The sequence below is a fragment of the Harpia harpyja genome, chromosome Z (assembly GCF_026419915.1).
Source record: "Harpia harpyja isolate bHarHar1 chromosome Z, bHarHar1 primary haplotype, whole genome shotgun sequence".
Classification (NCBI taxonomy): Eukaryota; Metazoa; Chordata; class Aves; order Accipitriformes; family Accipitridae; genus Harpia; species Harpia harpyja.
This window is the reverse complement of record NC_068969.1, coordinates 6,608,758-6,627,030: the sequence shown is the minus strand read 5'-3', so window position 1 is coordinate 6,627,030 and position 18,273 is coordinate 6,608,758. Positions and strand designations below refer to the sequence as shown.

Sequence of the window (18,273 nt, the reverse complement as noted above, 5' to 3'; positions counted from 1 at the left end):
TTCTAGAAGGTGATTCAGCAGGGGGGGACAGTTAAAAATCATTTGTGGTTCCATTTTCTTACCTGTTTTTGGAAATCAAAGCCTGAACTTTGAAATTACAGCAGGAGCAAATCCTTTTAATTAAAAATAAATTTCAGTTACATTTGCTTCTTTCCAATTTCTCCTTATTGATCCCTTTGGTTATTTAGCATCATCCTATACATCCCTCAGTGTCATTCAGTTGTGCTTATTTCATCTCTTCATTGCAAAAGTGAGAGATGCTTTCACAAGTAGTGATGCATGTATCCGTGTATGACTTCGCTGTTTATTTTCACTTATCAAACTATAGAAAAATTCTTGATTAAGTTGACTTTTATTGGTTATTTATATTTCTTTTGTGTTCTTTGGCCTTCATGTTCTAGGTAATAAAAAAAAAAAAAAGAACAAAACAGGATAAAAGGATGATTCCTACCTACTCTGAGCAGCCTTTGAGTTCCAGGAAGTAGCAAGGAGGAGGAGCATCATGCTCAGCTAGACAGATTCGGCCCATCTTGCTGTCTAATGTCTGACTGAAGTGGCTTAAGTATGTTTGCGGCCCTCAAGAAAGAAATGGCTTCTCAAAAAACCAAAATAACTCCAGGAATGCCAGATGCAGTCAGGAGGCAGGACTGGATCTATTCCTACAACTCAATACACAGTTAATAAGCAAAGTTTTTCGTTCACAAGTCTTGCGTCCTTTTACTTGAAACGCCATGTGCCCATAAACTGAATTGTATTTCCTCTGACGAGGTTATCTAAGCAGCAGATTTCCAGCATGTATGAATGATGATACAGTTCTTTCAGCTAATGAATATTCTAGCTTTCCAGATACTTGGAGGATTAGGTCATAGTGCTGGCAGTAGTATAAATTTCTGGCTTGGAGGCTTGTGCGAGAGGCACTTAGACTGCATAATCTGCTGATGTTTTCAAAAGTGCAAAGTAAAATTGTTCTCTAATTGGAATGTTTTAGAAGGTATTTTTTGTGTTTCTGTTGAATGCCCAGTTTCTCTATTTCCATTTCTTACTTCTTCATTGCTCATATAGTGACGTTAACCCAGTACATTTGAAATAAGACAAATTTCCAATTTCTTTTTTTTCTTAAACTGTAATTGACATCCTGTCTTTACAGTATTTGGCTGTTTCAGTGTTAAGGGGAAAGAGGTCTTCCTCTTCAGTGGAAAGTAAAAAAAAAAGAAAAAAAAATCTCCAGTGTTTTCAAGAGAAAGGTGATGTATATTGGGTCATAAAATTTTAGGTGAAGTGTTGTCATGTTTTCTGTTTGGTTTGAAAATATGTTGTTGGCATTTTGTGTTACTCTCTCTGGGAAATATATCTCAATTTCCAGGAAACTTAGAATTGCACAGAAAATAAGAAGCTTTATGTGCATAATTATATATGAGAAAGAAAATCTCAAGTGTTATACTGAATCCTAGATAAAAATACTCAGCAAGAGTGAGGATGGTGCTGAAGGATAGGCTTGGTGTGTAACTCTGTTAAAGGCTGCTAATGGAGTATGCCTGAATGTGGATCCCTGCCCACTTGATTATGGTGATACCTAAACAGATACTGTACAAAATATTGGATTTTCTTTGGCTATTTTCCTTTGGTTTGGTACTTCTGAAAGCTGCATGAGCAGCTTTCCTAGTGTACTGGTTGTTAGAAAAATGTCTATGAGCCCTCTTGCAGAATGGCATGCTTCCTTTGTAGAACTCGTATTCACATGATAAACTTGATGTACAGTTTTGCAATTTAGTTGTGCTGACTAAATACTAGCAAATTCTTTGAACCTTTTTGAGGAAGTGGGAGCCGAGAGCTAGTCAGGGGCTCAGACTCACAGAAGGCATCCAGTGCTCTGTTTAGTAACATCGAGCCAGAACTGGTGTATAGCTTGGCTCTAGGGTGTAATGCTGTAGTGAATAAGAGGTGTAGCTTCATCCCTTTCACCTAATAGGTTTTTCCTCTCACACAGAGGGGATTGTGTTATTTAATTGCAGGAAAAAAACCCTCTACTTACTCCCCATGTCACCCCCCTCCCCCCAACTTCCTAATTAGTCTTAAATCATGTGTGCATAGAGAAAAAGCATGGTTTGCCTCCTATCTAATATTTTGGATATGCTCCCATTTTGTAATGTGACGTGATATTAATGAATTGTTCACTCACCTAGAGCTTCATAAGGATCTGGCTAGCCAGCCCTGTTGTATTAATCCTTCCATGTTGTTGCAGTTGCTACTTATCAAATGGTATCAGCTTGCACTATCAGAAATAATTAACAAAGCCTTTGGGATTCTGGTAGTGTTTCTTCTCTTGCATGTTTTTAATGTCTGATGTTTGGGTTTGAAGTTAATGAAGAGGATTCATTTGCACTTTAGTTTCAAACTCGATTTTGGTAATGGTGAAAAACAGCGTGCCTACAGTGCTTTCATCTACTGTTTAGTCCTGTGTGTTCAAAGAAGAAGGACAACTCAGGAGGTTTGGGGTTTTTTTAAAAAAAAAAAAGAAAAAGTATTTAAATGTCTGTTTCTTATGCACTTCTAAAGAAAAAGCAGATCACAGTACTTCCCCCCCCCCCCCCCCCCCCCAAGGAATAGTTGTGGAATATCGAAAAAGCCAGCTTTGTTGCTCCAAATGTTCTTTTTCCCTTTCCAAAAAAGGACATTCAGTGTAAAATGCTTTTTTTATTTTGCAGCATATGCTGCATAACAGCCTGTCATGCTGTCTATTTCAGAATCTAAAATTAATTTCCTCAACTGATCTTTTACTGTAAAACCCAGATCTATCTTATTCAACTCGCTTGAAACCACTTTAAGAACAGTCAACTGTTCTTACTAAGCTAATCATATGTTATCATATGCTCAAATAAATTGGGCTGCATGTCTTCCAAAAAACCCATAAAATTAGGTCTGCTTTAGCTCTTGCTTGCCTGCTATCTCCATTCCCCTCAGGCTTCTCAGGAGTTTGCACTGCCAAGATTGAAAGAGTTGGCCTGTTCAGAAAAAGGTTTCTAATGCTCATATTTTGAAAAGTTTCTTATAATAATGATAGGGAAAGCATCAGTAATTTTTTTGGCCTTGAGAGTGTTGGGGAAATATCAACAACTTATACAGCAGCCATAAATTCAGGCAGTTTGGGGACTGCTGAGCATGCAAAAAAGCCACGGAAACTTGGAATTATCTGTGCTTCTGACTGAGTGGGATGAAACCAAGGAACATCTCTTGCTACATGGCTTATCTAGATGGATTTTCTCCAGATGATTGCAACACAAACAGCAACAGATTATGTCATTGTTTCTGTGTCTAGCCTTGTCTTAACCCAACAAAAGCAGAAGTATCTGAAAGAAAATACTGGGGGGGAAAGGAGGAGACAGTAACTACATTTTTTTGGAGCTAAGTTTGTAGGACTCCATGAACCACTCTACGTGTAGTATTTAAAACAAACAAACAAACAAAAAAACAAACCAAAGCAAACCCCCAAACTTACATCATTTACACTAGAATTTAGTGTATAGAATTGTCATTCTGAAATTATGAACCAGAAAAAAAAATAATTTGGCAATACATTTAAGTGCAAGTAAATTGAATTGTGGTGTTAAATTTCTTGTCATCTTCTCTCACTTTTCACAGTCCTCTTGTGTAATTATTTAAAAACATTTTATGAAGATACACTGTTTTAGAAATATTGCTGCAGAAATTGTAAGTGATGGGGCAGTTGGGCTGTTTTAAAGATGTTCTTTTCATGCTTGACTTCCTGAAGATAACTGCATTTTGTTAAATATTACCTAATTGGATATATTTTGCTTTCATAAGTGTATAGTCCCACAGTTCTAATATTAAAGTTTATCTTTGTTTTGTTTGTAAAATCTTCTTGATAAGATAGTTTGTCAAAATAGCTGCAGAGGAGCTTCATGTTTCTAATTACCATCTTGGATTCCACAGACAGATGAATCAAATTAATAACTGGAGTAAATGAAACCATTCATAGGAAATAATTGCACCTTAATGGCTAAACCTAAATGACAAATGGCTAAACCTAAATAAAAGCAAGACTGGTGTTGCTGTAGGGGCAGTACCTTTGGAGAATTCTCCTTTTCCTGCAGGGACCTACATGCAATGTGCAGGTTTAGCCCTGTTTTTTGGAGAACACTTTTCAAACCCTCCATGAATTTTAAGCTTTCAAAGCAGCACCTGCAGGTAACATTTTTTGCCGTCTCTGGCAGCTGTGGACATTCAGGATCATGATGTATAGTGATTTGGTGTTGGTTATGTTTTTCAGGCTTCAGCTGGATAGAAGTAGTGCAATAGTTGGTAGTACCTAGGGAAGTCCAGCTAATAAAGAAAGCTGCAGTGTATCTTCTTGATAAGGTTGATAACAGCAAATATAATATGCCTCTTTTAAACTGACTTAATTTTTAGCCTGACTTCTTCCCACAAAGCATCAAATGGAGGCCAGGGCTTGCAACAGGACCTACTAAAAGTCTCTGTCGACTAATTGTAGGTGTGCAATGTAGACAGTGGTTAGCATCATCATTGCTTTTATTCAGTGAAATGTCCTACAGCATAGGTATTGTTTCTTCTTCTTGCAGATGGGATTATTTTGATCATCAGCTGAAAGAATACCTTTGAAGGGAGTTCTTCAGGAGCCATAGCCAACTTGTCTGCTTTGTGTGAGTTTTTCTGTAAAGTAAGCATAAAGCAGCATACATGGGAACAATAAAAACGCAATGTGCACATTAATGGTGTGCACAGGTGAAGGATGCTAATCACAGTTCCAGCATCTCTGCTTGCAGACTTTGTTGTATTACCGCCATGAAAGTGGCATCATCACCTTTGTAGGCTGTACATAAAGAGGAAGGAGGTCCTCGTTCATGTTTTTGAAAGTGATGTGGGGGCAATAAGTTGGGCAATAGTTTGTTGCTGTCTTTCTTGAACGCCTTGTCCACTGCCAGAATGGAGGACAGGAAGCCCTTGGGTACAAAAAGATACCTGCAAGTTGCAAATAATCTATATTTTTGCATCTTAAAAAAGAAAAAATTTACTGCTGCCTCTTTTTGGGGAAAAACACCGATTGGTCAGCTATGCATGGTGTTGGCTACCAGTGTTGATGTTCCCCAAAGCAATTGTGTGGCCTTGGAAGCAGCCTCATCAAGGAGCTAAACAGGAAGCAGTCATTTCATGCCATCCAGAGCATTTCTGTGAGACAGCATGGAAAAGCCATGACCTGTGTGTGCAGCTTTACGTCTGTTGGCAAAATGTTTTACAGACTACTACAAGGAAATCAGAGGCTCAAATCAGCAGGGGAATTTTCTCATTTGTATTTCTCTTGGATATGTAGTCCCATATCAGTGATGGAACAGTTTGTGCTCTGTTTGGGCCCATTAGTTTTTTTTGTCTCTTCAATGCTCTGTTGTTGGCCAGTGTCAGTGTTTCCTCCAGATGATCCACTGCTTTGATATTACTTCCCGGCTTGTGTAAAAGTCACAACCGTGTCTTTGTTTCTGGATCATGTTAGAAGTGGCTTGCCATCACTGCTTATAACAAGGCAGAATTACAGCAACAAAGGAATCCTGACAAGTAACGCCTTCAGTTGCAGCGTGAGTCCCTGATAGCTGCTGTGCGCTGTTGGAAGGAGAGAAACTACGGAATTTACCCTTTGTCCCTTGTGTCTCTGTGGAGAAGATTTTTAATCTAACGTGAATTTTGTGCTGGCAAATCTTGTGAAAATTCTCCTTGGAATATTTAAGATTTTAATTTATTTTGAAGATTTCTTTAAAACTGCGTGTTACAAACACATCCATGTGAAAACTGTGTATTTGTTCATCCAGTGGATGTTGACATAGATGATGTGAAGATGTTTCAATTTTTTACCTTTTCACTCCATGCATATTATAGTTGATAGTAACACGGTTCATTTTCTTCCCATATTAAATAGTCAAAAGCTCTCCATTTTAATGCTTCATGGAAATTACTGTGGATTTTGCAGAATCTATCCCACATAGCGTAGAATGTGGTTTTAGCTTGCAACAGGGCAGATCAGGGATCCTTGACAAAATTAATGTTGTGCTGGACAACATCCGATGGTGTACTCTGAATCAGTGTGACGATCACCTTGTACTTCATATAGAATAATGTTACTAGAAGATTTTTCCCCTAGCTTTTTTCAGATTGCACATGACTTTGAAACTGTTTGAGATATTGAACCTGTAATTTAGACTTGCAGTATTTTTGGAGTTTGCATCTTGGTTTTTCCATCATTTGGTTTGGATAAAATCACACCCTTGAGGGAAAACAGTTTGGCTTTAATATATCAAAGCAGCAATACAGATTGTAGGAGTAGATTGTAAAATCTCTCTCAATTCATAGCTGGTGTTTTATAGCCGTTTCAGTTCTTGACAGATAGGGCTCTTAAAACTAGAATCAGCAGCTGTTCTGTCACTTCTGAAATAGTCACGGAGTCTAGAGAGGGACTCTTGTCTAAAATGCAACAAGCAAAACATGTGTTGCTTTTGATGTTTTTGTTTTTCAAATATGACAAAACTTTGGATGAGTGTATTCAGCAGGGATTTTGAGAAACTTTGTTGAATTAAAATGAATCTCTTTCACTGGGTTTCACTGCCAAAACCAGTTTCAGTGAGGTATGTTTTTATTTACATCAGTACAGCTGATACTTGTCAACTATCTCACTGCAATATCTTAGCATAGACAAGGACTGGAAAGTGTGTCTGAGGAGCAAGTCCAAACTCTCCTTTCTCACTTAACCTTCCTGCATCACAGTATAGTCTATCATGTGTAGTGATATTTTGCATGAAGCCGCTTAAAATCTCTACTTTTGTGAAAAAAGCATAATGTATAAGGGTAGGCAAACTTGGCAGGAACAGGTGGTTTGTTACGTGAAAGTAAGCTGTTGAGTTTTTTGTTTGGGTTTGGTTTTAGTTTTTTATTAAGTTGTTAAATGGAAAAGCAAAAAGTTATCTTCTAGTTTTCACAGTGCCCTTGGACTGAGCGCATTTGAACATCATCAGGAATTCTGGGATATTGGTGTTTTCTCCTAACTGCTGAATTGGTTGTGTTCAGCATTTCTGAGTGAGCATTTGAGATTGCACTGAGGCCAAGTACAATGAAACTAAAACAAATAACCATATTCAAACTAAAAAGGAGAGCTGAAAATGTGGCCTTCAAATGATTTTGCCATCAGAAATGAGGAAGATTGTGGGGTTATTCAAAATACATATACATTGTACCTGTTTCTATTGTATCCGTTAATTCGGAGTTAAAGAAGTAAATGTCGAAGCTTTGTATTCTGTTTCAGGACTAACATTGGCTTGAGTCAGATGGTCTGTGTGAAATCAGTGCAATTTTTAGTTCAGCTTTGTCAGTGCTTTCCAATTTTTTGTTAGTGTAGTCCCAGACTTACTGGAAATTGTGACTTCTAGCTGGGCTGTCCATTCCAGCCAGAATTACCCTGCAATCCTGTGATTCTGTCAAATAAACTTTCCAGTGGGAGCTACATGCTGACCTACCCAGCTTGTTTCTACCTATGGCCTAATTTGGTCTCTAAAGCTGTTTCCCCAGAGATGAAAGATGATGAAATCTGGTTTCTTTTACATCCATATTGAGTAGTAACTGTATGTGATCTGGTGTTGGCAAGTCCTGTAGCTAGTCACTTGAGGGTAGTTCTGAACACAGTGAGCACAAGTCTCTTGAGCAGCTAAAATATGTTCCTCATTAAAACTCTTGATGAGCATAGTGTTTACATTGCATTTGTGAATGTGATGTATCAGATGGTGTTTGTTAATTTTTACAAAAGCTGTCTATTTTTCTTTCTTTGTGAGGTCATCTCAATCTCCAGTCTCATCAAATGGTGCTCCAAGACGCAATAACCAGCGGATTAGTGGGGATGGGTTGTTATTTTATTGCGAGTCTGGATGACCGTCTGCGTGAATGTGAAATTATAGTTGCAGCTTTCAGTTCTTCAGTGGGATAAGCAGTGGTGCCAAGTAATCATAAACCGGCTTTCTAACTTTGTCTTACTCTACAGAAAAGAAGGTAGGGAAACAGTCAATTAATAAAAACCAGCTCACTAAATGTTAGAGAGTCATAAAATTTTTCCATTTATTGAGTATGGTCTCCGCATAGGGAGTTTGCATGATGTGCAAATAATGGCACCAGGAGCTATATGCTGTCTTGCTGCAAAGACTCTGATTTCACAGTCTTATCTAAATGACTGTTCTGGGCTCTAAGAGCTATAAGAGGAATGTTAATTGCTTCTCAGGTCGATGTCTTTCCATTAAAAAAATGCAAGCATATGCAGGATTGCTTGAGATGTTCTTCCTAGTGCTTCTTGACCAAGCTGGTTAACAATCTACAGTCAAAAGGCCAGGTCAGCCTAGTTTCAATTATTTTTTTTTCATCATCTCTTCCTGTTACCTTGTTAACTCTTTTCTCCTAATCCCTCCTTCCCTGCATCCCTCATTCTCTGAGCATACTAGCATTCCCTTGCTATCAAATGACTGTTTTCTTTTATCCTTTGAATAAGTAATTTTTGCTTCACAAAACAATATTGACATAGAAGCTAGAGGGCTAACTCCATTGCTGAAGGTGCTGCAAATTGTAAACTGAAATCTGCTCTAAGTTCGGGAGCTCTTAATGAGGGAGGGCTGTAGTGAAACACCACTTTGCTGACTTAGAAATTACAGGTGTTTTGGATTCTTGTAATTCCCAACAGTTGAAACCAGGTGACACAGTAGTGCTGGAGTTTTTTCTACCTCTCCCTCTTCCCTTTGCCTGGTATGTGCAGGTATGGCAGCTCGCAGTTTGTATCACCAGGATTAGTACACTGCCACCTGAAAGCAGTGCTTGAATAGAAGAGTGATATTATACTTGTTTCAGTTTGGTGGTGGTATTTGGAATGCACATTGTTTTCTATATTAAGTATGAAAAATAAAATGCACACTTATCCAGTGAAATCTCCAGGTTTCAGAAATTTCCATAACTGCGCGTTTATCTAAGTGAGATAGTAAGTGTGAACTCATGTGTATGGACCAATTACTCAGGTTGTTAATGTTGATCAAGTGCTCATATGCAGTGCAATTACTTGATCATGCTTAAGGATATGTTATTCTTACTGTACACGTGGTAGTGGGTTTTGCTGCAGTGTCCAGAAATTATATGTAGGTTCAGTAGTTTCTCAGATAATCTTTGAAAATAAAATTAACCGAAGGTGTTCCTTTTATCACGTGATTGCCTATTGAGCTGCCCAGAATTCTGTCTGGGAATTTTTGAAGCTGTGTAGCAATTAAAAAAGAAAATAACGTGTACCTAAAGAGCAACAAAATAATGTGAGCTTTAGATGATTGATTTTGCCTCTAGTTCTCCCTCCCTGGGTTGTGAGAAATACTGGGAAAGGAACATGTGGAACAGACATCACTCTCCTTCCTTCCTTTTTTTCCCCAACTCTCCCTTCATTCCAGGTGTGAGAGAAAAAAAAAGTTTTAACACCCCCCCCCCCAACAATCTATTAGTTTGTGAACTACTTATTTGATAAGAATGCTTATATACTTGTGTGTTAATGAGTACGGTCTCTGTGTTTAAAAATCGAGCAAGGTCTAAGTCAAAGGCATAACTGCTACTTACTTTTAACAGGATATGGTTAAAAGGGTGTCTTAAATTCAGTCTTTGTACATGTTACGTTTTTTGTTTCAGTACATGCCAATTTTACTTCAGGCTCATGGTCTCAAAGCCATATTCAAGACTCACAAACTTTAGAGAATGGGTTCTATCAGCTGTGATGGCTGCTGAGAAATGTGGATTGCTTTCTTACAAGTCTCAGACCAGGTCTTTTATTCTATGATTTTTATTTACTTCTTTCCACTTAGGCTGTGTATCATTGTGAACAATGGCCCCCTTCTTACGGATATCTTTCAATTCATTTGAGCTGGGACCTGTGCAGAATCAAGGGGAACACCTACAGCCTTTCTGTGCTATCAAGATGAAGGAAGCATTAACTACAGGTGAGGTTACAAATGGTGATGCTCTTCTGAATATGAGTAAGTTTTTGAGAAATACTGCAATCCTTCTTAGTCTGAGAATGGTAGTGAGTCCTGCTTTTCCTGTTAATGCCAAGCACTTCAACGTTAGCTTTTCCTTCAGAATGGGAGAAGTAACAACGACTGTTGTCTTTACCCCTACCTTAAAACAAGACTTCTTTATTAGTGCTTTCTCGTCCTGTGGCCAGAGCACTCAGGTGGGGTGAAGTCTAAGCTTTCTAGTTTTGTACTTCACCACCAACGCACAACTATTCACAAAATATGTGGTGAAGCAGCTGAAATGTGACTTTTGCATGGGTTAAGGTGAGTTGTGAATTTTGCATGACAAGGTTTGCAAATGTTAAATAAATCATTGTTCTCTCCAGCGCTTGCAGAAGCTCTGCAGGGGAGAGAGTGGTTTAGTGGAGTGCCACAAAGAGGGATCTGAACTGCAGCAGGTTTGAGAACCATTCTTAAGCACAGAGTACTAAATTACCTTTATTGACTTGGAGGATAGGTAATAATGAGAAGTGTAGTTTGTTGTTGTTGTAGTAACTGAGGCATTTTGGCAGAATTATTTGCTTGGAATGACTTGCACCCAAGGTCTTGTTAGCACCTCCCTGTTCAGCAGGACCTCAGCCTTCAAAGATGGCTTCTTTACAGAAACTGGTCCAAAGGTTTACAACAATTTGTGACATTTAGCTAGAATACACTACTGTCGCCAAACAAGATGAGAGGGAATTGCTGTACTGGGTTAGACCACAGCCATCTAATTAATACTGCATTATGGCTCTAGGGCTTCACAAAACATCAAAGAATGCAGGAAAGGGTGAATTCTGTTCTTCCTCACAACATAATTGGGCTTTCCTCTTATCGCTGAGGTAAAAGATGCATTTAGACTTTAAACACAAGGCGCAGTGCCTCTTCCAGAAAATGTTGCCATGAAGTGAATACATTAAGCTCCAAAGAAGCAGTTTCCTAATCTGTTGGGAGAACCTCTGAAGAAATGATGTTGAAAGTGTTGCAGCTGCCAGAAGGTGTGGAGAGGTGGAAGTGGTCTAAATAAATCCACTTTTTCTTTTTTTCTTTCTTTTTTTTTTAGAAAAGTAGATTTGTCCCAGTATTTCTCCTCTTTGCTTGCATATGTCTTTGAAGTACTAAAAAATGGGGAGGAGAGCGCAGTGAATCTTGGAGCAGTGACTGTTTGGGGTAATCAGGAAAAGAAACTAATGCTCCCGTTATCAGTTTGACAAGATCTGGAATAACTTTTGTTGGATTTGCATGCTGAAACATGCTTGAGGAAAAGCTTATTGTATAGGAAGAAGAAAATAATTTGCCTAATGATTAGGCATTAAGCCAATTTGCAAACACGTAAAGTGTTTTGAAGCCAGTAGTGTTAGCAGAGAAACAAAGGAGGCCTGCATACAGGAGGGGTAAGAATAGCGTTCTTCTTAAATGCTGTTCTTTGCTGACACTTAAGTGTTCATTTGCGGGCAGGCAGTGTGATCCATAACAAAGCTTGATTAGTATGATTTTAATTACAAAAGCAGCATGGCTAGGCTGGAAGCTGTTGCCAGTAATTCAGATTACTTCTTTCAGTTTTACATAGAGTAAAAAGGTATATAGTAACTGATCAAAGCAGATATTGATTGGGACATAGCAATAGGGACAGTCCTCTGAACGGGCTGAAATAGTTCTCTCCCCCTCTAAGAATCCTATGAAGAGTATTACCAACTCTTCTGTAAACTGCTGGTGCTTCTGCAAACCCCAAATTATTGTCAAAGGTTCTGCAAAGAGGTGCAATTTCTCATGTTCCCAAAGATGCCTCCTGAGGCCTGCCTTTTTGATGAAGGGGTCTGGCTTTAGCAATCCAAAAAATAGGCTAGTGTAAAAGCCTTGCTGTGCAGACAGCCTGCTTTTAATTCACCCTCACCTTTATTGTCCATCCTAATAATCTCTAAATTGTGTTTTGTTTGAGCTTTCCCTATATATTTTCACCATAATATTTCCAAATTCTTCCATAGTTAAGAATACGAAGTACAGGTCTCTGGAAGTAGGTTTGCACTGCTAAGAATTTGAGTTTTTCTTTCTGCAGAGTTCCCTAAATTCAAGATAAAAGCTTTTGACTGAGTAGAAGAGGAATGCTCAAGTTTGCATTGAAATGGAGGAGGTCCTCAGGTGGCTGTTCCTGAGCGTTTCAGAATGCCCTTTGGCAAGCGAGCTTAGGTCTGCTTGTCAAAGTTGTAATTTATAATGCTGTTGTTGGCAGTCGTTCCCTAATAAGTACAAGGACACTATTCGCTACTCTTGTTGGATAGCTCAGCACAATTGACTGGAGTGCATCGAGCAAGCTATTAATGAATGAACACACACTTTGGCTTGAGTTTCCAGGAAGATTTTTAAATAATAAGTATCTAATTCATCCTTTGTGGAAGTGAATGTAAATTCTATTGCCAATTTTAGGAGAGAGGCCACGCTGCAGCTTCTTGGGGAAGGGTCCAACTATTTAATCTGCTTTGCTACTGCCTTGATATGATAAGAACAGATTACACACTTAGGGGAAAAATGGATCTTTCGGAGCTGGAGGGGCACTTAGGACTTTTGTTGCAGCAAATGATCTTGATAAACAGCTGAAATTGTGCAGAACGTACAAAATTATATTCAGTTACCTGAGCACAAATGGGGAATAATTGGCTTGGCAGCAAATCACAGAGAAAAACTGGGGAGGTGGCATCATGTGCCAGAGTCACAGTGAAGAGCTGGATGTGGCTGCTTAAGAGGCAGTATCATTTTGGATGTATTGATGGGACTACTAAGAGACCCAAATCTAGAAATATGCTAAAGCTTGTTATGGATCATGCAGTCACCAGCTGTTTTCTGTGTGTGAGGTAAAGACAGGAAGAAATTAGATGCACTGTGGTAGCAAGAGAGACTGAAGCTGTGTGTTAGGAAAAAAGTCCATCTAATAAGAGTAGTGGAGCACTGTAAAACTCCTAAGGAGGGAGTCTGCGGAGATGCTCATATGGGAGGCTGGGTAAATGTTACCAAAAAATTAAGATGTTTTTTGAGATCCTTTCAGCCTTTCCTTATTCTTTAGCTGCATAAAGTCTGCATGTGCTGGAGAGGACAGATCAGGCCTTGTAATATCGTTTAAAAAGTAGCAATTGTGGCAGAGAGAGAGTACAATGCCAGGGAGTGTGACTTACGAATAGAAGTGAAGTGTTGGGACAACTTGGAAGTAGATTAATGAAATGTGGAGCCTTTCATCTCTCAGCTACCAGTTTCAATTTGAACTGGGTCAGTGTAAGACATAGCTTAATTTATCTTATAGTAGGTATTCACTATGGTCAGACAACACATCATGGAGATTTATACCAGAAAGGAGCCATGCAAATATTCCCTGTCATGTTGTGACTGACTAAACCAGCTTCTGAGTTCCAGAATGGGATTTGTCCCTCCTGGTCTCTCTGGCTGCATGTTAACACCTTCACTGCCTTTGCATGCCCTCCTGTTTGTCAGGGTGAGCTTTGCCTTCCAAGTCATGAACGTTTGAACTGAATATTTAAACTTTGTCCCAACCACAGTACAAGAAGTAGTAAGTCTGCTTTTGGTTTCAGTACAAGGATTCTCTCTTTGTTTTATTTTATTAAGTTTAAGTACTAGATCTACATTATTTGATTTTACAGCTTCTGTCCTTTTTTTGTGACTTTCAGAGAGAGGAAAAACTCTAGTTCAGAAGAAACCTACCATGTATCCAGAATGGAAATCAACTTTTGACGCCCACATTTACGAAGGACGGGTGATTCAGATTGTTCTCATGAAAGCAGCAGAAGAGCCATTATCTGAAGTGACTGTAGGTGTGTCGGTCCTGGCGGAGCGGTGCAAGAAAGGCAACGGCAAAGCAGAATTCTGGGTAAGGAAGGAGATTAATTCCTGAAACTTGCTGACCTGGTTATGTTTCTTTCAAGCTGAACGGATGCCTTCTGCCTTTTAAACTATGAGTGTTCAATCCTTTTAACATCTGTGGCAGGGCTTATAAGACAATTGTTTTAGCAGCATTTTTGAAGCAGATAATGTACAACCAAAGTTCAAGAAATTGACAATAAAATCAATGGTATTAGTGTTTGAAATAATGACACATATCACATTGAGTGACTATGTTGTAAAGTCTAGTCGTTTTTATAGCAAATAGCAGACATTTAAATTGGATCTGATCATTGTAATTCATCCAGAGAAAAAGAAGGGTGAAGCTTATTCCAAGGCATTTCCACTTAAAATTTCTAATTTTATTTATTTATTTTTATAATAAATTTTAGTTGGCTTGATGCTGCTAAAATGGGGATCCTTTAATCCCCATTTTTGTTATCCTGGTATCTTTTCTTGCCCCTGTCCCCCAAACAATTGTTTGTATGTGAAGTCAAGGGGTATGGCATCTTGCCGAGTGTCACTTGCTCCTGTATCATACTGAGTACAATTTTGAGTATTGATCTCAGAAATTAAGAGGGGAGGTAAAGTTAGGGTTTAATGTAGTTTTAAATTTAGAAATATACATTTAGTCTAAATGCCAGTAGTTATTATTAGTTGTTGAACTACATAAACCCAAACAACAACTTCTAAATAACTGTATGTGAATGAATTTCAATTAGCCCTGTAAACCTCAAGCAGAAAATTAAAAATATAAAATATTTTTTATTTTGTATGTCTGAAGAGAGGGAAAAGTGACAGAGGCAGGGAGGATCAAAACCCTGAGCCCAGTTTTCTGAAAAGCCAAACATGTTTCATTCATTTAGTTGCAAAGAATTTTTAACGAATTAAGGGTTTAATGATGTCATCTTTATAAAATCCTATTTTCTAGCTTCTTTTTCAACTTTCAGACCCAATTGAAGTTGCTGAGATCCTGGTCCAACCAAAAGGGTTATGAGAATGTAATGAGGCATTATTGTCTCAGAGAACTCTATGAAGTCTTGAAGCAACTCTAATTTAGTGTCCTGAATATTCAACATTTCTCCAAATGCAGAAATAAAATTCAGAGAGGAATGTCAGGATATCCTATAATTTGGGTGAGAGCTGTCTAGCTAGGTGGATAGGTGCTATAAATAGTCTTGCTCATTATCCAGTTTCATGTAAAGCTGTACTCCAGACAGCTTGCCCAGAAACTACATGTATTTGCTAATACAGGAACCGCCCATCTCTGTATTTGGAGTACAGTTAGTGCTACGGAAATATTTGTTAAGTGGGAGCAGGTCTCCTTAAAATTTCACACATAATCTTGTATTCAAAGCCTTCTGGACTGGAGTGTTGCTGAATTTGCCCAGAAGATAAACCTACAGGAGAAGACCTTTTAATTGGGTGGGCTAAAGCAGGATAAGCAGGTAGTAACAGATAGTTCCTGCTTGCGTCCAATTTGATGAGCATCTCTTTTCTCACACAACTGGCAATATTGGCCCTTCCTTGGTAGGGGATGGATACATGAACTTTCTTCTTGGATGTACGTATGCTTTTCCTGAATGCTGGATATGAATAGGCGGCAGTATCCAGTTGCTGCTTAGCTTAGTATGGGAATATTTAAAAGAAAAACCGCTCCTATTCTTTATCAAGTCCATTTTTGCTGTAAATGGCAGGATTTTGCTCTGAGTATGTGCAAATCTAGCTATCTCACCAAGCAGATCTCAGAAAAAGCATTTCTTAAAGGGGTGATTGATATTGAAGGGGCTTACACATTTTGCTAGGCTGGTAGGATCTGACTGGTTTGTATTCACCTGTTACATTCTGAAATCACACTTTTTTTTCCACACCTTAACTTGACTTCTGAGACAAGAGCAATTATTCAAAGAGTAGTTAAAACTAATGGTTATCAGGTTTAGTTTTAGTGATCAGTTTTAGCCAATTCAGTGGTCTGAAATCCTCTGCTTATTATCCGTAGAACAGGTACCACATAGACATCATCAGCATTAAAATTCCTCTGCACGATTTCAGTCATGACTTGGACAGACCATCATGCCCAGCAAAGAGACATTAGTTTGCTTACCATAGCCTATAAGGTTATTTTTGTATATGGAGAGACAGCCTGTCCGTAGTAGCTGTAACGAAGGTCTTTGCCTTCTGTAAGCTTTGTTGGGCAAATGTTTTTAACTGTCAGACATTTCCTTAAAGATGAAAACTTAGTCATTATCCCAGTAGGGGGGATATGTTCACGGATGCATCTAACATAATTGTGGTTTTCTTTCTCTTTTTTTGTTTTCCTCCCAAGTTATATTTACTGTTAACCCAGGGATACTTTGCTCTGTGCTGAAGTGAAGACTGAATCAGACTCTTTCATGCTTAATAGCTTCTTACTTTTTATGAAGGCAGCAGTTTAAGAATTAGTGGCTACTTTCTGAGCACAGGAAGTGACCTCAGCTATTGGCTTAAAAGGCATTTGTTTTTGCTGGTCTGTAGAATTTGCCACACAAACCATGTGTAATGGTTTGAGGGGGAAAGTAAAATAAATTTTGATGATAACACTGTGTTTCTGATTACAGGCAACAGTATTTGATATCTCTATGGTTTGTACTCCCAATAAACATATAAAGGATTGTATATACTTTTTCTTTTAAAACTAAGTTCCTGTGCAAATTGAGTTTACTAATAGTAAAAACAGAAGTCAACAAACTTCTTTGCAGAAACGGGAAAGGGACATGCAAAAACAATGTACTTTGACTGCGCTGAACTTTTGAGTAGACATCAAAGAAATGCAGCACACTAGTAAAAGCAATAGAATAAAAGCCCCTGGTTCAGCTGCAGCAGTGAGATATGGAAGAGGGCTGTAATCCAACAGTTATTGAATATTATACTTTGATTCCCTAGAAAGAGCTGTTCAAATTCCTGAGAGTTTCAGTCAACTACATACTTCACTGTTGGTATCTTTCTTTCCATAGCTTGACCTGCAACCTCAGGGGAAGGTGCTGATGGCTGTGCAGTATTTTTTGGAAGATGCAGGTAATGCCAACTGTTTATTTTCAGTCAGTTATGTAAAAATAAAAGTTTTTTTCACATTCCTTTTGTAGAACACAGGGTGTAGCTCACACACACGCAAAAAAATCACCTGGTGTACTGAGTAGAATTTTCTGATTTTATTAATTTGTTTTGTAAGTGGGGTTTTTGTTGTGTGGAGTCATGGCTGCATTTGTTCATTTCTAAGTGCCTTTGGGCCCTTTATTGCTGTTGCATTTAGCCACTCTGGAGTCTTTAATATGTCCGTCCTCATGTTTTGATGTGACAGAAAAGATATCAGTTCCTTTTTAGGTGCAAAGAAGTTAAATCTCTTATTCTAGCTTATGTGGGAAACTTTTTTGGTAGACTGGGGAACTGCGTCTGAGTTTCCTGGGAATCAGATGTCACAGTCACTAATCACAGAAACTGACTGTAGCACTGAGTGAATGGTTAAGTGTTAAAATGCAAATATAGTCAATGTTCTGCCACGTCAGTTTAAAAAGTGAACAACCTGTATATGTCAGAAATCTACACATGCTATTTGGAGAAGAAACTAGGAGGTAAGAGAAGACAGTTAATTATGAGGGGGAAGCTTTAAGTACAGTAATAAAAACAAATATTTTGGCAGGGATTTGTGTATCTGTGGAATTCTTTCCTAAAGGAAATGATGTAAACCTCACAACTTGCTTAGCTAGTGGTTAAAACTTTCCCGTACTAGAAGTCACGAAACCGTTATTTCTTGGGAACTGAACGCGTCTGCCATATTAGCCTATCAGTCTTACATGGTTTAATACTATGTGTTTGTAAATAATAAGTGGAAAGAGTAAGCTGTCAGTTTTAAAGCATTGGTGTGTTGTTTTTTTTTTTCTCCCAGATATATACAGGGAACATAGTTCTGCTCTCATAGAACAAGTTAATTGTGAAGGTACCATACATTTTTGTACCATATGTGCAATCTGTGTAGCAGTTACTAGAAAAGCTACTAAACATAGAATGTGATATGCAGTACCTGACATTTCAGAGTTGACATTTTATCTTTGCAATGGCAAAAAACCAGCCCATACGCTCGTTATTTTGGTCTCCTTTTTGAAAATTTAACTCTTTAAAGCAAAATTTCAAAAAACTGTGTGACTCTGAAGAGCCTGTAAGGAAGAGCATTTTGCTGAAGATCAAAAGCTCTCTGTTTATGCACCAGTAATATTCTGGTTTGCATTCAAACTGTTGTGAGCCATTATATTGGAAAACCTTTGTCTTGGTCTTTGTC

At 38.3% G+C, this 18,273-nt stretch overlaps 1 protein-coding gene across 3 annotated transcripts in view; it reads left to right on the top strand.

The window, feature by feature from the left end:
* Window positions 1-18,273, top strand: part of PRKCD (protein kinase C delta) — a 69,979-nt gene that overhangs the window by 29,563 nt on the left and 22,143 nt on the right. For 2 of the 3 annotated variants that reach the window (XM_052778049.1, XM_052778046.1), the window contains exons 2-4: window positions 9,888-10,022; window positions 13,751-13,950; window positions 16,955-17,015. In XM_052778049.1, the coding sequence (XP_052634009.1) occupies window positions 9,908-10,022; window positions 13,751-13,950; window positions 16,955-17,015 (376 nt within the window). In that variant the 5' untranslated portion in view covers window positions 9,888-9,907. Of the gene's footprint in view, window positions 1-4,598; window positions 4,680-9,887; window positions 10,023-13,750; window positions 13,951-16,954; window positions 17,016-18,273 lie in introns of all 3 variants that reach the window. The other variant, XM_052778048.1, reaches the window with a different exon arrangement.